Source organism: Leuciscus leuciscus, assembly GCF_965113295.1.
Source record: "Leuciscus leuciscus genome assembly, chromosome: 19".
In the NCBI taxonomy this organism is placed as follows: Eukaryota; Metazoa; Chordata; class Actinopteri; order Cypriniformes; family Leuciscidae; genus Leuciscus; species Leuciscus leuciscus.
The window spans coordinates 28007867-28031483 of record NC_138743.1 but is presented as its reverse complement, the minus strand read 5'-3'; the positions used below and the strand labels follow the sequence as shown (position 1 = coordinate 28031483).

The 23617-nt window shown below is 37.7% G+C and overlaps 1 protein-coding gene across 10 annotated transcripts in view; it reads right to left on the bottom strand.

The window, feature by feature from the left end:
* Positions 1-23617, bottom strand: part of fryl (furry homolog, like) — a 101259-nt gene that overhangs the window by 47850 nt on the left and 29792 nt on the right. For 7 of the 10 annotated variants that reach the window (XR_014200269.1, XM_082147532.1, XM_082147533.1 and 4 more), the window contains 2 exons: positions 4411-4625; positions 1364-1417 (listed from right to left, as the gene is read on the bottom strand). Coding sequence is in view for 9 of the 10 variants with exons in the window: in XM_082147528.1 (XP_082003654.1) it covers positions 1364-1417; positions 4411-4625 (269 nt within the window). In the remaining variant the exon portion in view is untranslated. Of the gene's footprint in view, positions 1-1363; positions 1418-4410; positions 4626-11019; positions 13547-23617 lie in introns of those variants that run through there. The other 3 variants (XM_082147530.1, XM_082147531.1, XM_082147526.1) reach the window with 2 other exon arrangements.

The window sequence follows — 23617 nt, the reverse complement described above, 5'->3', positions numbered from 1 at the left end:
TATTAATAAAGTGAGATGTTTGCAGGTAAACTTGGATCTAAAAGTCTGACACCACCCAATAAAATTTTACATTCCACTAATTTAATAAAATTTTCATTGCATATTTTATCATCATAACAACAATTTGAAATGGCTGAATTTAAAAATCAACATGAATTTTAATAATGTAGTCATTTGTCTGTCTCTCTTGCTGTAATGATAGCAGCACACTAGCTGCATGAACTCCACACCATTGTATAAAATAGCATTGTATTCATTTAGAAGCAGTGTGGTTATTGTTAACTAAAACTACTAAAAACTGCTTTCATTAATTGAAATAAAGCTGAAATAAAATATAAAAATTTGATGAAAAATGTAATGTAAATGAAAATTTGAATACAACTAACTCAAGTAAAATAAACAAGTATTAAAATTACAAAAACTAAAAAATCTAATTTAAATATTAATAAATACTATAAAAGTATATAAATAGTACTAAAATAAGTTTAGCAGACGTCTAGCAAATTCCAAATGAAGAAAAATCACAAGCAAATCATCAAACCTGGTGATCATGTTCTCCAGCATGATCTGAGATGATCCAAAGCACATCTTGGGTTTAAATGGAAGAAAGAACATTTGACCCTCTGTAAAGAGTCACATGCTCACAAATTCACTCATTTCATTAAAGACCTAAATTAGTGCAGAATCTCAAATTCATCTCATTCAATTTACGTCATAATGTTTCTTTGTTTCAGCTGTTTCAAAGTCCTTTGTTTATTTCCAGGTTCAAATTTGATTTTGAATCCCAGACTTTTAGACCCCACTGTATATGCGGCCTGTATCAGGTGAGTGTGACAGGATGATGTATGTGGTTAAGGAGAGTTATGTAACTGCTCTCCTGGCCCTCATGGCACTTGGCAGACACACTCCAACACCCTGAACTGAAATATTCACACACACACGTACGCACACACTCCCAGCAGCCTGTGCTGATCTACTGCTGCGGATGACACAGCGATTCTGCTCCTGGCAACGTCCAGCGAGAACACACACACACACACCAAAACTCTGTTCACTCTAAAGTATAGAGACACGCAGACACATATTGCTGTGGTTTTCTGCATACAGAGCACATTCTCACTGGCTCATTCTTTCTCACACACAGGCTAAATGGCACTGACTGGATCCATTGCAGAATGATGTCTCATTTGCTTTGCGTTTTGCTAAACAAAGCACTTTGCTGCAGCTCTGCTGTTAAAAGTTCTGTGCTAATCAGAAATGAGTGATGGAGAGCGAGAGAAAGAGAGAGGAGGACTGAAAAGCCAAGAGGATGAGAGAGAGATATACTACAAAAACTTGAAATAGGACACACACGGATACTAACCTGATCAAATTGTGCATCTTCTCCTCTTTGCAGTGAGCGGGAAAGGAGCTTCTCCTGAAAGAACATAAAGATACATGCAGTGTAAATGAATGAATGAAAGATTCATCTTTAAACTGTTTAACAAGAAAAAGTAGGGATGCACTGATTTTGAAATTGCAAAAAAGTAAAACACTAAAAACTAAAATCAACGAGTGAATTCATGTGACAACATTATATTGTACAGAAAGAAAAAAGTATATTCATTTCGAGATTTGCTAAAGATTACATTTAATAGTGTTATTAACTTATTCGTGATTTTAAAGATGAACTAAGTAAGCGTTAGATGACCGCAAAGGTAATCTAAAACATAATTACACAGCATGAGCTTACACATGCTTTGGCCCACTTTATTATCCCCATAACACACGTCTCGTCTCTCTCTAGAACCCATACTGGCTCTTATGCTCACCAAGGCTGCAATTAATTGATAAAAAATTCAGTAAAATATTGCAAACAAATATTGCAAAATACTATTACAATTTAAAATAACTGTTTTCTACATTTATACATTTTAAAATGCAATTTACTCCTGTGATGGTAAAGCTGAATTTTCAGCATCATTACTCCAGTCTTCAGTGTCACATGATCCTTCAGAAATCATTTTAATATGCTGATTTAGTGCTCAAGAAAAACGTATTATTATTATCAATGTTGAACACAGCTGTGCTGCTTAATTATTCTCTGGATTTTTTTTTCCAGGATTATTAATGAATATAAAGTTCACAAGAACAGCATTTATTTGAAATAGAAATCTTTTATAACATAAATAAATAATTAATTTCTTTTAAAAAATCTTATTGACCCCAAACTTTTGAACTGTATTGTATATACATTCATAAAATATAATCTACTTTCATTTTACACCATACAAGTGATTTAGCCATTTTCAGAGCAGAAGTACTGCAAAGAGCAGGTCAGTATAACAGTTAAGTGAAGGAGTAAAATAGTTCTTCAATTGTGGATGCCTTTGTGTTACTAAAGTGAATTAATACACCAATGTGAGCCATTTACATGAGGAATTGCCCCAATTTTAAAGGGGACATATCATGAAAATCTGACTTTTTCCGTGTTTAAGTGCTATAATCCGGTCCGCGGTGTATCTACCAACCCAGAAAACGTGAAAAGTGACAACCCAGTAACTTTGTTTTGGTAAGCTCTTCTCAGCAAGCACGTCAAAAAATAGGCCGATCAGATTTTGCTCCCCTTCTGACATAGAAAGGGGATCTTATCATAATATTACCTACCCTTAATCTGCACGTTTCCACCCACAGCGCCGCCATTTGGTTTTCGCAAGCGATAACAGTGTAATCAGTTCTCTAACGCAATGGCAAAAGTTCAAGCAAAGTATGCAAACTGTTCTGTTGTTGCTGCACAGATGATCACAGAACACTATTTGACCAACAAATGTCACAGCTGTCTTATAAAGACCTCAGGGAATTGTGTCAACTTGTGTAAAAGTTAAACATGACATGCAAGTCGATCAGATGAATCAATGTAACTCCACAACAACTACACAAATTTATCCACTAACCATTCAGAAACGTCCAGGTGCAGTCTGAAAGTTGCAACCTCTTCCTGAATCACTCTGTAAGGCTGCAATTCGCTACTGGTTATTTCTTAAATTTGACTGAGATTCACGTGTTTTGTTATTGCCGGAGTATCCGAAGCTCGTGTAAAGGATCGGTCCTCTTTTGAATGGGGGCGGGGAGTAGCAGCTCATTTGCATTTAAAGGGACACACAAAAATGGCGCATTTTTGCCAACACCCAAAAAGGGTCAAATTTGACAAGCTATAATAAATGATCTGGGGGGTATTTTGAGAAATTTCACAGACACATTCTGGGGACACCATAGATGTATATTACATCTTGTGAAAGGGGGCATAATATGTCACCTTTAAGACTTGAATTTCAGGCCCTGAGAAAATGAATCTCTCCAGTTCTGTAAAATGACAATGACTGCTGGTTACTCACACGAAGACACTTTGAATGCTCTGTTATCTGGTTTACATTTGAACCAACATTTTATTTTAGTTCAAAGACAGAGAGCTGATTTATAAAGCAGCTCCTCTCTGCAGCTGCTAGATGCAGTCATTACCAGTTTAAACTCTTGCTGAGTAAACTGAGAGAGCTCAATCTACCACTGAGTAAACACACAATGAGAGAGAGGAGCGAACACAGAGAGGAAGCGTTTAAGGACAAGTCTGGAGAGAAACAGAGTGTGTGAGTGTGTGTGTGTGTTTCAGCACAGGGGGCCCTGAGAAGAATCCAACATAACAGCATTCCAAGAATCCAAACCTCTGCTTCTGTTTCTGGGAATATATGAGGACATGTGTGTGTTCTGTTAAGCCACAAGTTTGAAAATGCACACAACAACCTCTCTTTTTCCACTAAACTAACAGGCTCAAGCTCATGTTCAAACAAATGAATTTTCACTCAATCCCAGAGTTTTTCACTCAATCCCCGAGTAACAAGTAACACAAAACTCGTCACACCACACAAAACACATCTTCATCAGAAGTCGGCTAACTTTTGAACATGAAGTGAATTATACTGTGCCATATCAAGACCCTACACTACCTTTCAAAGTTTTGGGGGTGCTAAGATTTTAAATTTAAAGAGGTTTTTTTTATGCTCACCAAGGCAGCATTTATTTAAATAAATAAATATATATTTTACTTTGTAACATTATAAATGTCTATACTGTCACTTGATCAATTTAATGCATCCTTGTTGAATAAAAGAATACATTTCTTTAAAAAAGTGAAATTCAATTCATTTAAATGCAATTCAACTCATTTAAATTACCAGAGCTATATTACCAAAGCTCAAAAGTAAGGACATTATTTTTGCTGGCCTTGATTTTTACTTACCCTGCTAACATTTTTACTGGACCCAACACTAAAACATGATACATTTTTATTTTTAGTAACGCATGATTTTAATATTGCCTAGAATATTTTTTATTCAATATTCAGTTTTCTGTTATAAATTTGTGGGCAGTACTGACCAGAGGTTCAGCCATGACCACCTCGATCTTCTTCTCGGCGAGCACAGCAAACTCTGCGAAAAGGCTCTTGATGACAAACTCCCCGGGCTTGAGCTCGGGGTCGATGGTGATGCTGGACATGGTGGCGAGGTGGATGCTACGCTTCTCCCAGCTGGGCGGGGCCGAGGGGGATGCTCCTCGCCTACTCACACTGCTGTTGCTTACAGGGACAGAGGCTGTCAGGAAAGAGAGACAGATATGTAGCATTACCAAGCATTTTGAATGCATAATTCAGTAGGTGTTCAAGCAGAAATTGGCATTGGCAAATATGAAGAGAAATTGTAATTAAAAGACAAAACAGTCATGGTGCACCAAATTTAAGGCCAATACAGATTTTTTGACAGCTTCCCCATTAAAATGAATTGTTAACTATTGCAACCAGGAACCGAAGAAGATTTCACCTGTGGATGTGCATCACACATTTTTTCAATCCAGCCGTGAATGCAGAAAGACTGGAAAAAAACTGTGTGTGTGTGTGTGTGTGTGTGTGTGTGTGTGTGCATGTCACATGTCAAGGCCGCTCAGGAAATCCCTGCCCTCACTTCCCACAGGTTGCTGGAGAAACCACGATGAGGTGAGAGAACTCCAAACAATAATAGGAGGATGAATTAAAAAAAACAAAAAAAACACTGTGAAGCTTAATGAGTTTTTCAGAGGAGAACATGGGGTCACACCTAGCAACTCCCACATCTCAATAATAAAACACAAACATTCACACACTCAGGGGATGAAAGAGGGACACAGACACACGCACATTCGCACAACTCTGTCCCCAGAGCTGTTTGTTTGTCTATGTACAAACACTCACTCTTTGTTTCCTCTTTAGCAACACCTCCCCATCCCTATGATGTCACACTGCCAGCTTTCATTGGCCGGTGGCATAACAGGGTCCTCAAGTCCACATCTGATTGGCCAACGGCAGGCACTCTAACATTGTTTGTACTTTTCCACTCAGTGATGCAGAAAGGATGAGCAAAAGAAGTGAGCAAGAAAAATGCAAGTCTCTCTCAGTTCATCTTTCTCTTCATTCCTCTGGTAGATACGCCAGATAGTTTGACACACTGGGCTGCATTGCTGACCCCATAGCACACATTTGTACCTCAGAGTGAGGCAGAGAGTCACATGGAATAGTTTAGCACAGAGGGGCCATTAATGCAGAGTCTGTTTGTTGTTTGCAGGACATTCTGATACTCTGAGCTACACAAGACATGATTCCCTAACTGCATGTGAACTCACACAGCTGGGCACTGACTGCTTTAGCACTCACACTCGCTGCAAATACTGCCTGAACCACCATTCGGACGAGATTAGTTTCTAAATGACCTTTGAGTCACACTTTCTGAATGCAGCGTAAGAGCTGCAGATGACAAGGTTATTTTAACAACAGTAGCAGGAACACAGTGAGCAGAAAAATAGAAACATATGCTAAAACGAGAATGCAGCAAATACAATTATTTATACCTGTCATACAGATGACTCCGACCATTTAACTAAATAGGGTTTGGAGACAAGTTAAAATGTGGCACCTTTAGACGCCTTGTATTTTTCCATACATTTGGCATTATTAATCAGCATATTAAGAGCATTTCATAATAAACAATGCTCAAATTTAGAAAATTATTTAGAGATGGGAAGGGAAGACAAAAAAAAAAACTTACCGGTTAACTTTGTTTTGTCCTCATGAGAGTTTTGATTATTAGATTGTACATTGTTTGTATTTAGTAGTTTATTACTTTATGCAAAATATAAAAATGGTCCATACTTTTCAACCCCTTACCAGTCAGCCCCAATTTTGGCAAGTGATGCATACATGACATAACCAAAATAAAAAGGTTGCTGCTCATAAGTCATTCTGAATAGACAAATAATCAACATATATTTAGAAAGCCAACCCTTGAGAGTTTACAGTTCAAGACTCAAAATTATTACCAGACTGTTATTAATATTGAGATATATAAGCTCAAACATAAAAACAAAATCAACAAATATTAAGAATATATTTATTAAATGAATAAAAAAAATATTATGTGAATTTAGGATTGCAACTTATAACCACAACTAAAGTGTAGCCACAATTGTGGTCATGCTTCATTTCAAATCTGAGGATGATATCTCTAAAATTATGCATTTTATGAGCCTATTGTAAGACCATGTCAGGGGAGACTTTGGAGAAGTTTTAAAGAAGGCTAATAAGATTCTTATCAAATATTTGATTGCCCTGTAAACACCCATTTACAGTCTTTGCTGAGTTTGTCCAGATCAAGTGTGATGTTTTGACAAGTAATGCATTTTGAACAACAATAATCCAGGATCACCAGTGATCCTTGCCGATCAAGGGGTTAAGAAGTAAACCCTGCACCCCCAATATGTTTTCTTAGTCCCACTCCTAATGCCTTCTATGTGCCATACACAAAGGTGTCTAAATAAATATATATTTCTTATATTCATGTCCAGTTGGGAGAAATTTTTACTTTTTTGGTAAGTATTGGTAAAATTCTTAGACATCACTTCTTTGGCTCTCTGGGCCCAAGATTCTCATCTTTGATGGCTATTTTGAGCGTTTAGGATTTTTTCTCTTTTACAAAGTACTATGGCTGACCCAATGGAAATGTATAACTGTTCCAAAAAAGTATTGTCTGGACCTCCGTTGGGAAGGAAAATGAAATACAGAGACCGGACCTCTTGGAACTTTAACTGAATAGAAAACCCCTGGTCTATTCAATTAATTAATCATTATGATTGATTTTCGGCTCAACTGATTCTTTAAAGAAGAAAAAGACGACTCATAAGAAATATTTTTAGATCATTGAATTTAAATTATATTACAATAATAACATGTAATGTAATTTGTGAAAAATTTGGTCTTTACAAAAATTATTGTATTATTTTAGACCAATTAATTTTATATTTTTGTTTTGTATTTATTAACAATACAAAATATTTAGCATAATTTAATAACGCTAATACATTTTGGAGAAAAAAAAGTCACAAGAGTGATTTGCTCAAGATCAAAATCAAGTCGACTAAATACTTTAGATCAAAGCTATCTTGAAAAAGCACATTCTCCTCAGTTAATATATTTAGTTGTTTTCACAATTAAAATAATTTCACAATTAATTTCCTTTTTTTAAACTTTTTTAATCAACGTTTTGGTTTCATTAGCCAAAAATATTAGGTAACTTGCATCAAAAGTATCTGGGAGTTGTCTGTCTACAGAACACATTTACCTAAACTCCACAGGGAAACTAGTCCCATGCAAATATGGCTTTAACTCTTTCCCCACTAGTGTTTTTGAAAAAAATTGCCAGCAACTGCCAGAATTTTTTATAGTTTTCACAAAAGTTTCATGGCCCGCAGAATATTTTGTTGGAACAGAACCTCTGCTTTTAAACAACAACAAAAAATAATAATTCTAGCTTCATGCATTCTTTTTTTATCAACACTTCTTATTGTGGAAGTTAAAAAGCAACATTTTGAGCAAAAAGCTGAGAAAAACACCTTTTTGTCAAAGACTCAGAACGATGATAAAAACATAGATGGAGTAAATTGAGTCCATCAACACCCCTAATGCTGGCACAGTCCTATAACCAATCCTGGGTCAACATGTCATTCAGTAATGTTAGGCAGTTTTGATTTATATGCTTTTTATTGTTGATGATCGCGTTATTTTACATATGCATCTGCTTACATATCCTATCGCTTGTTTCTCGAGCGAGTTCCACGGTGGGCAAGTGATGTAACCGGTGTTGCAGCTAAACACCAGTGAACACGGCAACACCGACAATCACAGCAAGCCTAATGGCGGTGAATGAGTTAATTGTGTAAGTGAGATACAAACACAGTCACACACACACACACAGGGATGAATATGATTTCCAGGAGAGTCATGTGGATGCGGTCTGTCTAAGAGAGAGTACACACGGAGATCAAATAACCTGAATGACATCATCATCTGCATTATACTCAGCTAGTTAAAGCCCTGCACAGACAGACGCTATCACTGGTTTCACTCACTCACTGCAGTGAGTGACTGTGTGCTTGATGCAGTTCAGGTATCAAAGACTGGGCTCGGGAATGAAAAGTTGAATGAAGTAACTGCATTGAAGTAACTGAACGCCACACACAGAGTCAGGTCAAGTCACCTTCATTTATATGGCGCTTTTAACAATACAGATTGTTTCAAAGCAGCTTTACAGTGATAATAGGAAATTAATGCAGCAAAGATTGTTTTGGCTGTACATCAGCTCTAGAAGAAAGTCATTGTCCAGTTTAAGTACATTTTTGATTGATTCATTTCCGTTGTAAAAATCATTAGTTATTTTCTTAGGGGTCGCTTACACGAAACCATTTACACACAGAAAGACTGTTGTACAATTATTTTTGCTCCAAATTGTGAAGATAAAGTTCTCAGTATGTATACAGTATTCTGCACTCCACACAACCAACTTAATCTAAAGCACAAGAAACAAGTATGCAAATACAGGAAAACGAATGCTTGTCCAATGCATTGCGCTGTATATAATTTAACCTGCATCCTTGCGCTTGTGTGGTCATTAACAAACTTCAACACTCAACAGGGAGAAATAGTTGCTTTCAAATGTCTGCCGTCATATCTTATTAAACCAGAAGCATTATGATTCAGGTAGTTAGCTATAAACATGTGAATTAACTTGAATTAACCCATTAAAGTATGGGTTCTGACACATTCCGTATGCAAAAATGCAGCAGTTTTAACTAAACCGTTCTCCTATTTTCTCCACAGTGGGCTTCCACCTGCTTCATGCATGGTGATGTGTAAAGGAGCTGTATTTGTGTATTTGAAAGAGGGAGAGATTAATTTGCTATGGCTCTAATAGTGTCAACATTATTTTTATAGTGTCTCAACATGCCCAGATTCCACCAATCGAGTCTATCTGCAGACCTACGTACATCTACCAACATCACACATTTCACTGCAGTTTACTCTGTTTAGTAACTCTTATTTGGAGACATAAAGTTATGTCTTTGACCTGACTTCTAACCAGAGATGGGCAGTGGGAAGATTGGAAGAATCTACTGTTGCCAGCTCTTGAAACTAGGTCTCGCTCCTCATTGTTTGAGCAGAGAGGCCCAACGCACAGGAATTGGCACCAACACACAAGGAGAGAGGAGGGCGCGAAAGCGAGAGAGACTTGCTGCATGCCAATCCAAGTGACATTTCTCCAACAGTGCTAGACGTCACTAGCTGTTGATCTACTAAACCCTAGTCAACAGTGACCAACAGAATTCTATCTCTACATCCTACAATGAAGCAGCTGCATTTTAAAAAAAAAAGCACAAGCTCACAAAAAGGACTAAAGGATTTATTGGGCATCTGTGTGAAATGCAAAGTGGAAAACTGCATGTTCATAACAGATGCAAAGTGGGGGGGAAAACTGGTAACAATAAAATAGATCATACTACATTGATAACTGCATGTTCATAATAGATGCAAAGTAGAAAAACACAAGCCTAACATCATGAATAAAATAAATAAAAATATTTAGAATAGCCTATAACTAATCTGAATGTGTAAATCATTACATTTAATCCCAAAAACTCACAATAATCTGATTTCACAATAATCAAATCTTATGACTTTGCAGATATGTATTAAACATGTAGTTCTAATTCTCTAATATTCTCATAATACAAACTCATGTACATGTACAAATCAAATCAATAGGTCCAGCAGACCTATTTAAAATCCTAAAAAACAGGCACAAAAACAAAGTATATTCCTAAGAAATTCGTTAGGTGCCTACGTATGTGTGCGTGTGTGTGTGTGCGTGTGTGTGCGTGTGTGTGTGTGTGTGTGTGTGTGTGTGTGTGTGTGTGTGTGTGTGTGTGTGTGTGTGTGTGTGTGTGTGTGTGTGTGTCTATATCAGTATCCGTGTATGATTACGATAGTATTGCTCTTTTTCTCTACTGGGATTGCTAATGTTTCCTTTCATTGATCGGACTCTTCACTGGCTCTTCCATCATTATCCTACACAACACTATCTACGCTGTCAGGTCATCATCATGTGAAACCCAAGACCTTCAAAGAGGACATCAGACGAGGGGAAGACAGAACAATGTGAAGAACCTAGCGAGGAGCAAGAGACAATGACAGAGCCACATTGCTTAACTCAAGAGTCAGCAGTCGCGCACACACACACACACACACGCACGCACGATTGGGCACTTTGGACCCAAGAGAGAATGTGAATGATGTTTGAACACATCAAGTGGTACAGCTCAAGCTACGGGTTGAAAAAGGTCAAAACATCATTGACCCTGTAAAACGTTTGTTGAACTATCCTTTAAGTCAACTATGTGCTCTGTTTCAATCATGCAACTCATAGGTGAACCTAATTTCAGGTACTAGCAACATTCACCAACATCGATCCACATTAATCTGCATCTATGCAGAGAAGAGGGTGTGTATGTGGGCCTGTCGCAGCCAGCACTTTTTAGGAACATCATGCACTATCCTGGACAATATATGCAAAAGCTGTACATTTTATCATCATAAAGCACACAGTGTATTCATCAGTGTGTCTTACTCACAGTTCCCACTCCAGGACTTGAGCAGAGATTTGATGCTGATCTCAAAGAACACAGAATCCTGCAGACTCAGCATGACGCCACCAGAGGACTGTGGGTAAAAAGAAGGCACTGGTTTCTCCAGCCAGTCCCGCTGGCTCTGCGCTCCCAATGTCCGTTGCACTCACCCACGCATCCCGTCTCACCTGCAGGCAGGCAAAGTTTCAGCCTCTGCCTGGGCTTGTGAAGAAGCGCATGCTGCCGAACGTGCACCGAGACACACGTGTGCGTGTACAAACACACACACACACACACACAGATCAGCTGCGGGGCACTGAGAGGCCCATAAGGATCCAGCAGAGTGGAAGCACTTCAATAAGATGAACTGCGACAAGAAAATCAACAAAAACAAGACTAAGTCGTGTTCTCAGACGGCATGCGGGAGTATCATCTGCTCTGTCCAGCCGGGAATGCAGCACTGGGAAACTTTGTTCCGGGAATGTGTGAGTGAAAGTGAGTGTCTAAGTGAAAGAGGGAATGGTAAGGATGGCCTCCCAGCAGAGAGTAGCAATGCTCTCTCGCTCGCGTAACTCTTCCTGTCTGCGCTGGGTCCTAGAGCCCAACGGATAAACAGCCGCTCTCATTCACTCAGTATGGTTTTACAGTACTGGCTCTCTCTCTCTCTCTCTCTCTCTCTGTCTCCCTCCCTCTGTTATTCTCTCGCTCTGTGAAGAGAGCGTTTGTTTCAATGGCAGAATAGAAGGAGGGGAGGGTGATATCATCAGCACGCTGCTAGCCCGCTCTGGCTCCACTCCAGTGCTTCAAATACATGTCATTACGACTACCGCCTTGCTCTTTCTAATTCTCTCCTCTCTTTCTCCATCCTTTTCCTCTGAGGCTTGTGAAAAAGCACACTTCCTGTTTGTCACCACCAACTGCAGTAAAGTGAGAGAGGGAGGACAAAGAGAGAGAGAGAGACTGGAATCTAGAGGTGGTGTGTGAGACAGAGGTGATGTAAGTATCACAGACTCAAACACTACGTCTGAAAAGCAGTATATGGAAGGAAACAAGGCACAGTCAGTGCACACAATCCTTCAACCCACCATCAATTACAGTTTTTGTTTGGCAATCTCTACAGCTTACTTTACTTTGTTTTAGATAAAGAAAGAGTTATGATGCCTGGAGGCCGAATTTCAATAATTTAATGACATATTCGCTGACGCTGGTTAAGGGTCACATGACATGCAAGTAAAAAATATTGCTCTTTTTTTTTAACAAACATGTTTTCTTAATGATATTATTTAGGTTGCTATCGCCCTTTTCCCCACTGAAGCTAAGCAGGGTTGAGCCTGGTCAGTCACTTGATGGAGAGACCTTCTGGGAAAATGATGTTGCTGCAGGAAGAGGAGTTAGAGAGGCCAGCAGAGGGGGCTCACCCTGTGGTCTGTGTGGGTCCCAAAGCCCCAGTATATTGATGGGGACACTATACTGTCATAAAGCAGACTGCCTCGGATGACACATTAGACGTTCATCACTTTCAAACATTCAAACCATCAAGCTTCTATTTTGGTGGAATATTGGTGAAATGCTATAAACTTCTGTCCACAAAAATGTTGGAAATTGTGCAAATGTGAATGTAAATAAAGTAAACCTAACATACATTGCATTCTCAAATGCAAGTTAAACTCACATCGCATGCAGAGTTCATGAGAAACAGAATTTAATTTTGATAATTATGATTTGATAAGACATCACTATTTTAGTTTACTTCAATTAATTGTGCAGCCCCATTTGTTCATTTTAATGTTAAATTTGGTTTAATTAATTATTAGCTTTCAACAAATCCCCTCGGTTCCATCGTGAACCCTTGTTAGGGAAACCATGCTTAGGGAGGTTCCTTTATTCACAAAAAGACTGGGCACTTTTACAATAAGTTTCAGACGCAGCTTAAATACCTTTATTTTGTCAGAAAGACAGCTGCTCACACACACACACACACACACACACACACACTTCCACTCCAAAAAGGAAACTGCTTGACAAAAAAACACTGTAATTTTCCCCCAAGTTCAAAAAGTATACATTACGCAGGCGGGTAACTGTTTGGAAAAATCGTACCCCTGCAATTTACATTGACGCACTGACATCCACACACACAGCTGGAGTGAGTGATGCCTGACCTATGAGGTAACCGATGCCCTGCTTGCAGAAGAGGGTGCGGCAGTCCGGGTCTATTAATTGAAGAATGACAGAGCAGCGCTGAGAGATCAGAAAGACAGAGCCGGCACACACCCTGATAGCATAAGCTAATCATACTTTCACAAACTACATATATAGTGTGATGGAAAAATCTCACTGCTTTGTTTTTGCACTGCTACCTGAGCTGGGCGATAGACTAAATTCTCACAATATACTCACATCGATTTTTGTGCCAATATAAAATTATGCAACATTGTGAAAATTGCAATGCTTTCCATGAGTTGTTTATGAGGCCATTTTGGTCGAATTTAAATTAGATTATTTTTCATGACTCATGAGTATAAGGTGTGTTAAGACAAGAGGTTTTTACTAGCATCTCCGATTTAAATTTCAGAAGCAAAAAAAAAAAAAAAAAAAAAAAAAAAAAAAAAGCTGAGTGATACATTTTTGTGAATTAGTTTAAACAATTTCAATAGTTATGTTTTAATCACCCTGTTTTTGTGCATTTTAAAGTATCGCATCAGAAACGATTCGCAAAAAAGGTGGTTTTTGATTTGTACGAAAAGAATAAAGCGAATAATGGGAGATGGAAACGCATTTGCAGAATAAATTCTGACGTAGCAAACATCAAACGCACGTGACTAATTGGTTGTTTCCGCTGATGGTGTCAATGTTGCATAAACTTTTAAAAAATGTGGCCTCTGGCTCTTGACACTATGAAATGTCGTAGCCAAACGTGAGTAAAATGTCTGGTTACTACAACCTCCAAAAACTCCTGCTGATGTTGTCTTTCCCATTTGTATGGGGCATGACGTCATCGTAATGCCCTTGCTGCTAGTACCCTCATCAAAACTTCAGCATTTTTTTCTTCTGTGCATAGCATTCAATTTGGCGATTGCAATTTATAACTTGCCCAATTGCAACTTATTGCAGTCCAGTCTCCATTTTCTATGCGTGCCTTGTTTTATTTACTGTTGGTTACTAGGTTACCAATTCCACCATCATCCGCTTAAACAACTTCATGGAAACGCACCTAATTCGTTTTTTTTTTAATGAGAACTTTGAAAAGATTCACTTCACGTTTGGATGGAAACCCAGCTAATGAATCAATGCAAAACTCTGATTCAACAATTACTTTGCATCGCCTTAAAATGTCTCCATGTGTCAATGTCTCATTCATTTTTCATACTATTATTCAAATGTTTTAGTGCAAAATTAACATAATAACACTGTTAAATATTGTTATATATTGGTGGATATAAAATGAAAATGATAAGTGAAAACTAACAAGCTAAAACTATAATAAATCATTTTCATGAATCAAAATAAAGCTGACATAAAAAATATAACAGATGAAAAAGTGAAATAAAATAACTAAGGTAAAGTACTAAAATAACTCAAATTGAAATAAACTAAAAGCTGAATAGAAATATAAAAAAACAGAAACTAAAAATGTCAAATGCACGTATTACAAACTGACTAAACCTTAAACAAAAATGAAAATGAAAAATTAAAGCTAAATTCATTTGTAACAAATACCATTATAGAATATAAATACTGCTAAAATATCACTGCAGTAAACATCTTGAATCTACTTGGCTGTTTTGTTGAAATATACATCAAATATAATAAAAAATATATTTAAATTTTTTTTTATATATCACTCAATCCTATAGCGACAATCAAACAGTCTGGAAAAGGCAGAAATCCACATGAAGCATTCAGGGGATATTTCAAACCAATGAAATTATATAACAACAATTATAATATTAAATAATGCATATATTACATGGATCTTTTCTAGAACTCTGAATAGCAAATTAGATCCATTCAAGAATGGTTCAATGAAGAATAAGGTCATCTATAAACAGAAACTCTGCAAACGGAATTTCCCAGAACCACTTCTATGACGTGCCATACAGGACGTCAGTGAAAAAAAAAAGAAAAGGAAAAAGCATCAAAACAGGCTGAAATTTATCCCAGATATGAAAAAAGACAACATGACCCCATTATGATACAGCTGTAATGAACTGTGTTATTAACATCACAATGTGTATCCATCACAATGTGTAACCATCTCAAAAGCCCCGTCACCTCCGATCACAAAAGACTTTAGTGCATGACATCATCTGACCAGAGGCCTGAGACGAGATTGAAGAGTGCACACAAACAGATTCCACTGATACCACCACTCACAATCTCTCTTTATCTCTGTCCGTCTCCTTCACCCGCTCTTTCCATCACTTGACTGTCCCTCCCTGCTGGAGTTATGCAAAGCGAGAAGGCAGCATTGTAAACAAACACTGGGTACAAAAGGCCATATTGTGACTACAGCGCAGGGTTTCCACTCTCACACAAACATAAACATATGCACATGCACAAATAAACACATTTTATGCAGTTACGCTCATGGATTCACTGATCAGAACCGCTCCAATATGGCTGAATGAGTAAAAGATTCATATAATCAGTAAGAAAGCAAAATACCTGGAAACGTCAGTTCTCTGTTTTGCATTTCCACGCAATCTTATAGACGTTTAATCTGTTGTGCGGTTAGTCAAGAAAAAACTAACATTTCAATCAGTTTTAAAAACTTCACGTGAAAGTGACCTCACTGTCTATCTCATGCACTGATCTGAGAACAGGTGAACGATGGTAGAACACGGCAATGCAACAAGAATTCTGCAAGGCATTTAAAGTGCCCCTATTATGGATTTTTTAAAATGACCTTTCATGTAGTGTGTAACATAGTGAATGAAAGCATTCACTATCTAAGTGAATGAAAACATCCTGCAAAGTTTTAAATCTGAAAGTTGTCTTTCAAAAGTAAGAGCCGACTCCTGAGTCAATGAAATGAATAGTTTTTCAAACGAGTCATAATCCGTTTCGTTGTGACGTCGAGACGAAACATTAGCATATTGCGCGCGCAGACACCTGGGAAAACTTTAACCTCAAACCGGCAGCTGATTCCTGTGGATACTGGTCTGGATAGCTGAAGACACTGTGCTCTACAATGTGAAGGTAAAGCCCAAGGACGAGCATGTAAAGAATCAGTGGTTAAAATTCAGCAGTATAATCCTAAACTTTTGCTGTGTTCCCTTTAATTTTCTGACTGCTTCTCAAATCTCGGAGTTCAATGCAGGATTCGCAAACCGCTTGCTCTTGAAAGATGGTGTTCAAAATACTTAGTTTCGAGTTTTATATTGTGTAGGTCTCCTGCTAACTGGTTAACTCACATTATTACTGTCTTAGGGCCCTTTCACAACTACCTTGTTTGGTCCGGATTTTCTGACTTTTCAGTTTGGTCTGAATCAAAATTACAGGTGTGAAACATCCCCGGACCACGGACGAAAAGAGGTAATCTCGGTCCGGATCAAACTGAACAAATGTTTGGTTTGTTTCTAGTGTGAAAGCATTTTCTGTATGGTTCGGACTTTCAAACCATTTACAGGAAGTTCCGGTGGTTCCCGCGTAGCCTAAACAACTGAAGAAGAATATTTATATGCAGATATGTCAGTCCTGCCCACAGCGTTTCTTCCAGCTGATTCACACACACACACACACACACACTTTTCCTGCGTCCTGCCGGCGACGATAAAATATTTGCACAACAAGGACGTTCATTTGGCGGATTTGAACTAGCCTAGAGTATAGTTGGTGCTGCAGGGACTAATGTCATAATAATAAAAGTATAGTGGCAACGATATGCGTCTGTTCATTCATTCTTGTCAAAGCTACCTGCCAAATTGACAACACGCTGACGTCAGACGCACGTCCGTTTACAAACCAATTAATGTATTTTATTTTATTTAAACCAATCAATGTCAAGATGCAGCCCATATAGATGATGACGTCAGGATGCAAGTACGTCATGTAAAGTTATTTAGTGCGCTCGCATAATTGCAATGTGAAACCAAACCAAAACTAACCGAATGTATACAATGCATCAAAACATGAACTTTGGTTCGGACCTTGGTGCGGACTTTCAGGTGTGAAAACATTCTTACTGAAATACTTCTGCTAATCAGTTGTGGGCCACTATTACCTAGAACTGTGTCTATTAATGCCAATCGTCTGTCATTCTCACAACTTTGAGTAAAGATTAAGCATGGAGCAAGATTTTACAAGATTTGTCATTCACGCTCGGCTAATGCATGCACTGTTATTGATACAGTTTCCACATGTTCACCGCAATAAATTAGAAAAATACTTGGTAAATAAGTAAAATAAATTTAAAAAAGTAAAATAATCGGTTTGTTGATGGACATGCACTTGTTAATGCTGATGGTGAGGAATTACAGTTGCAACATCCCATAATGTACCTCAAACTGAGTAGTGTATCACTGTGATGGAGGTTCGGAATCGGATTGAATGAATAGTTCTTCCATTGTTTCATCATCGGACTCATGCTCGCATTGATATGGTAAAATCAACGTCATTGTTCATTGCTGTGTTTAGTTTATGGTGAAGGAAGCCTCAGGACAAGCAGAGCTGACGTTCTTATGGCAATGGGCATGTAGAGCAATCACAACAGACTGAGCTGTCTGGCCAATCACAGCAGAGTAGCTCGTGGAAAGGCGGGATTGATTCATCTGACGAGTCGTTTGAGAATCATTGAAAATGTGGTGATGTGCAAATGTATATTATGAGAAAATTAAACCGTTTTTTGACCTTTGATGCATGTAAACCTGTTGTAGGAGACTCCAAAACAACATTAGGAAACTTTAAAATAGCATAATAGCGGCACTTTAAGAAATAACTTATTACAACTAATACTATCTGTTTTTGTCCCTCTGCACCAACAAAGCAGTGTATCTCTTCTTCACTTTTGTGTAAGCTAGGTTTGCAAACTGGCTGTTCCCACATGCACCACACCCAGTAAAATAAGTCAGTCCAGAATCACATGATGGCCAAAGACTGCCATTTCTCTCTCAAACAAACACACAGTTTAGGGTAAACAGTAGGATCCTGCTCAACACAGCAGGAAGGCTGATCTATTGTCAACACAGGGTGCGACTGTTACCAAGCACTTTAATATACAGCAAAAACATGCAGAATCAAACACAACTCTTCTGATCAAGATCATAAACATATCAATTCAAACCAAACCCTAGACGTACAGTAACTAAACCAGATTATAATCCAAATCTGGTTCTAATTCAGATCAGAAACACGTTCAAACCCCATTCCAGTTGAACAGTAACTATACCATATGTGTTTTATGATTTTAAAATGTAATCAAATGAAAATATAACAATTAATTTACAACAAAACATTGCATTTATATTTTTTTGTCAAATAAGACGCTGCACAACATAACTATAAATTTAAAACATGGATGAAAAAATATCTTGGTTGCATGATTTTCCTTAGAAATAATTATATTATTATTATTACTTTGAGAAGTAGCCTACATTTTATTATACAGTAGTGATATATTTCTGTAATAATTTCTTGAAGTTAAACCAAACTATTATTTTGACGGTTCCTATCAGTTCTTGCTTTCCCTGGGAATCAAACCCATGACCTTGGCGTTGCAAGCGCCAACGCTCTACTGTTTGAGCTACAGAAAAGCTTATTTTAGTTTCAGTTTCAGTGTGTAGGCCTATTTGACGGTAGTTTTTCCTCAAATGAAAAGGTGAAAAGCTTGTGAAGTGACTCAATGCAGCTCTGGAGATGAAGCTCATGTTTTCATGTCCTCATATATTGAGTTGGCAGATGCTGAAAACACCTTGAGCGTGACGACACGCGTGCAAGTTTGTGTATCAGATGAAACAGCGCCGTTCATTCACAGAGAGACACGCGGAAATCACTTATTAGCGACATACACTGACTGGCTGTTATTGTGTTTATTTCTGTTGTGTGATAGGCTGTTAAGATGAATCCATTTAGAGAAAAAATAATTGTTATGACATATATATTAGAGCAATCTCGATATGATATCGTTTATCGCCCAGCCCTAATTTAAAGTGTCAAGTTACTTTCAAATGGTGATTTGCTCTATTTTGATCATTACCGTAGACATCAGTTTAGATCTAAACTGCAAACTTTTATCCCAGTACTTCTGTGATAATTTGAATGTTTGTAACACACATCACCATAGTATATATACTTTTACATGATAACAGCTCTCTCTGCGGCAGCACAAACGCATATTTGAATGTTCCAGTGTGATTTGTCAACGTTTTAATCGATATAGCAGAATCATCGTCATTTAGGAATAAGATCACGTGGGTGTTTGAATTGAGATCACCATCTTTTAATGATTATTTGTGCAGATACACCATATTCTGATCCAGATCAGAAACACATCACCTCAAACCCAATCCCAGACTTACAGGATCTAAACCAGATTCTGCTCCGGATGAGCAAAATTCATCCTCATTTAAATCTAATGCAGAATGGGAAGATAAAACAGGCACTCTGTTCAGAGATCGACTGCTGATGTATCAAGAGAGCAGACAGTAAGTGCTTTTGGATAGTGAGCAGGGCATACACTGACAGGCAGACAGTCTGTGAAGGCCCTTCAATCCCATGAGGCCACAGTGAGAGTGCATTTCCTGTACTGTGAATTATAGCACCCAGCATAGGGAAAAGGAAAGCCAAACAAGGAGGAGAGAGGGTGAGTGATGGAGGGAAAGAAAGAAGAAAGGGAAGAGGAAAAAAAAAAGACTGATCAATACAATCAGTCATTCAATCTGAGGTTATACAATTTTCTGAAGGTTTTAGTGGACAGGGCAAAGCAGGCTCCCTTGTGTAAAACTGCAGGTCCCATGATGCAAAGTGCAGACAACAAAGAAAAGCGACAGCACAAACATGAACCTACCTTCTCTTATCGTCTGAGACATTTCCTTGTTAAAGATCTTAACAAGTTTATGTCGGGTTACTAGAGGTGAAATGATTTCCTTGGAAAACAGTACAATTACTATATATGGAACAATCCAAGGTTCAGATGTTTAAATTGATCTTGTGTGATTAAATGTGTATGAATTGTAAGGTGTCCATTTGAGTAATTTACTTAGCATAGACACCTAATTTAAATGTGGTGTGTTTTGAAACCAGCGAAAATTGCAGGTTAGTGTACAACTGCTACTATAGTCCGTCATTAGAACGGACACATCTGAGGCGGTAAGTGCATCGCATTAAGTTATCATCAACTTACAGGTTACAAAGGTTATTGTAGCTATGTGGGCGCTCTGCTTTTACTGTCGTTTAATATATTTGGCAAAAAGCTTGTGTTAAAGACGAAGTGCTATGCTATGTGTTATGATGCTGTATTGGCTATGACTAGACAGCAAATACCAGACTAAGACAACTTTTCTCCACTCCTCAAATGCATAAAACATTAGCCTTACACATCGATTTTTGAATAAAGAAAACGCTATACTTGAACCAGTTTTTTTATTTTCACTTGCACTGCAAACAAGCAAAGACAGTCTTCCAAGACATGTACAGGACTTAATTTACGATTGGGGCAAGTGGAGCTACTGTATGAGGTTTTGCAGACAGTTTCAGGAATTACTCAAGTTACGAGGTTTAGTCACAAGCTCTTAAGGTCCTTGCACACTGAGTCCGAAATAGGGCTGAACGATTTTGGAAAATAATCTAATTGCGCAATTTTTTTTACCAATACTGCGATTGCGATTTAATATGCGATCATTTTTTAAGCTTTTTTTCAAATTAATTAATCTTATTTATAGAATTTAAAATCTTTTTTTATTGAATTACATATGTAAGTATAAGAACTCTTTAAAATAATTGCACATTAAAAAAAATTATTATAACAATTGCATGAAAAGAATTTTGAATAGGCTATATAAACTAATACAGCTTCTAAAACTTAACAGCTAGTAAGTAAGAGAAATAAAAAAAAACAAAGCTGGGTGTTCAGGAGTCGTTACCAAACGAAAACATTTCAGCTGAATCACAACACCATCAGCAGCAGTGCAAGCTAGAGACCGCAGTACACTGCACACCTTGCCAAGAACAAGCACACCTGTCAGCACCAAAGCAACAAACACGCACTCCGCAGAGAAAGAGAAATTATTGCAAAGTGGTGAAACCCAGTGTGTTCAGAGAGAAAGAGAGAGAGAGAGTGGGATAGTGGGCGTGCTAGCCTAACATTTCCACTGATCACACCTCTGAGTCAGCAGAGACACTCACACACATTAGTGGCAGATCTCTATAACACCCTCCATCCCAAAAACGGACAAAACACGGCTAAACCAAGAATGCTGAGTCATGAGAGTGAAGGAAAGAACAAACAAAAAGAAACAAAAGGAAGGAGGAAAAGACGACAAGAGAGACATAAAAAAAAAAGAACGAACAAGAAAAAAAACAACAGGTGAGACCAAACCGGATGAGTCTGAAGGAAAGAATGAAAAAATAAAGTAGGAACAAATGAAGGATGGAATGAGCAAAAGTAAAATGAAATAAATAAAGCAGCAATGAATAAACAAACGAAAGCAAGCAAAAGAACAAAGGAGTGAAAGGGGAGCATATAAAGAAGGGAAGAGTGAACAAACAGATGGCAGCGAAAGCATGAACATCCAAATGAAAGGGCGCATAAGAGAAATCAAACACAAATGTGAAATGAATGAAAATAAATAAAAAGGAATGAACAAACAATCAAAATGAAAAGTTAGACGTAAAATAGAATATGAGATGGAAAAGAAGAAATAAAGCAGCAAATAAGGATGCCTGAGATTTTTTGCAGCTGATACTGATTACCGTTTTTTTGTCATCATGATCGGTCGATACCGATCCCGGTCATTCAAGCTTATATGCCAAGTAATAATTAAGCTCTCTTTTGAATGTCATGTAGTGTTTTTTTGTTTTGTTTTTTTTCAGTTAAATAATATCACAGACATTATTTACAGTAATGAGATTGCAGATTGTTGCTTTAATTCAGAATCAAATAAATAAGCACAACAAATATTAATTTTACAATGAACATTTTAATAGGCCTTTAAAAACAGGGCTTATGCAAAACTATCCATATTAGGATACTCTAGCTTATTAAAGAACCTAAAAGACGTAATATCAAACTAAACATAATTACAACACATAAGGTGTATAAACATTGTCCAATATGTGGCTGAGGAAGTGCTCAGCAACTAGTGCTGAATATTTGCGTCCTTCCATCCTACGTCCTACTTAAGTAGGTAAGGCAGGATTCTCTTTATAAATTCAAGCTTTTCTGCATTTTGGGAGAGTCTATTCCTCTTTTCATCCAAAATATATGCAGCTGTACTAAATAGTCGCTCACCATAAATTGTATAATCAAATGAACAAAAACAGTGCATAATCTTCACAAAAGTGATTTAGTTAAGAGCAATGAATGACTGTTTGATTAACATGAGGTGCTTTCGCACCGGGTTGCTATTGGAACTTAGTTATAGGAACTAGCCACCAGGGTGGTTCCCCAAGAACTAAATGTTCCCATAGGGCCGTTTTCCTGGTTGTATTCGCACTGCCAGTAGGAACTCTGAAGTGTCGTAAGCCACGCTTGTTGTTGTGACTTTTATTTTGACGACACGGCGGACATTTATTTTGACAGCACTAAGAATGCTAGTCAGCGTACACTAACGTCACTGGTAGTTCCTATAGTGCTGGGTTAAACCCTACTCTAAAGTAGGAGCTAATTTAGTTCCCTCAAATGGCATTCCAGAGCTAAAATCATTCCCAGTTCCTGCGGTGCGAACAAGCCAAAAAGTGGGTACTTTGAGTTCCACCTACGAACTATGAAAAGGTTCCTCCGGTGCGAAAGCCCCCATGAATGGTAAGGATATGTGCCTGCGTTCCAGGTGTGTGTGCTGACTGCGCTCAGGACCAGTCAAGTCACCTTTATTTATATAGCGCTTTTTACAATTCAGATTGTTTCAGAGCAGCTTTGATAACAGGAAAATTATGCAACATAGTTTGTTTCTAGAAGAAAATACCAGCTTAAGTTCGTTCAGTGATGGTTCATTTTTGTTGTAAAAAAAAGTTATTAATTTAGTTAATTTATATATCTAGCCGCTCTGGAGAAAACCGTGATGACATCGTCCAGCTCAGATCATCAGTTCACGATCGGTTGGTGAATTAGGCCTATTTTAGTGACTGCCATTCAAGTCCTAGAATGGGATTATCGGCCGATATCGATCTGCGGCCAATCAATCGGAGCATCCCTAGCAGAAAATGAATTTACAAAATAAAGCAACAAAATAAAGCAAAAAAAACAAACGATTGATGAGGGATTGATTGAAAGGGTAAATAAAAGGAGTAGAAGAGTGAACAAAAAAATGAGAGTGAAAGACTGAATGAACAGGAATGAAAACTGCAACAGAATGAAAGAGGGTGAACAAACAATAGGAGCAAAAGAGAAAGCAAACAAATTGTGACAAGAAAAACAAGAAAATGAAAAAGTTAAACTAAAGTGAAA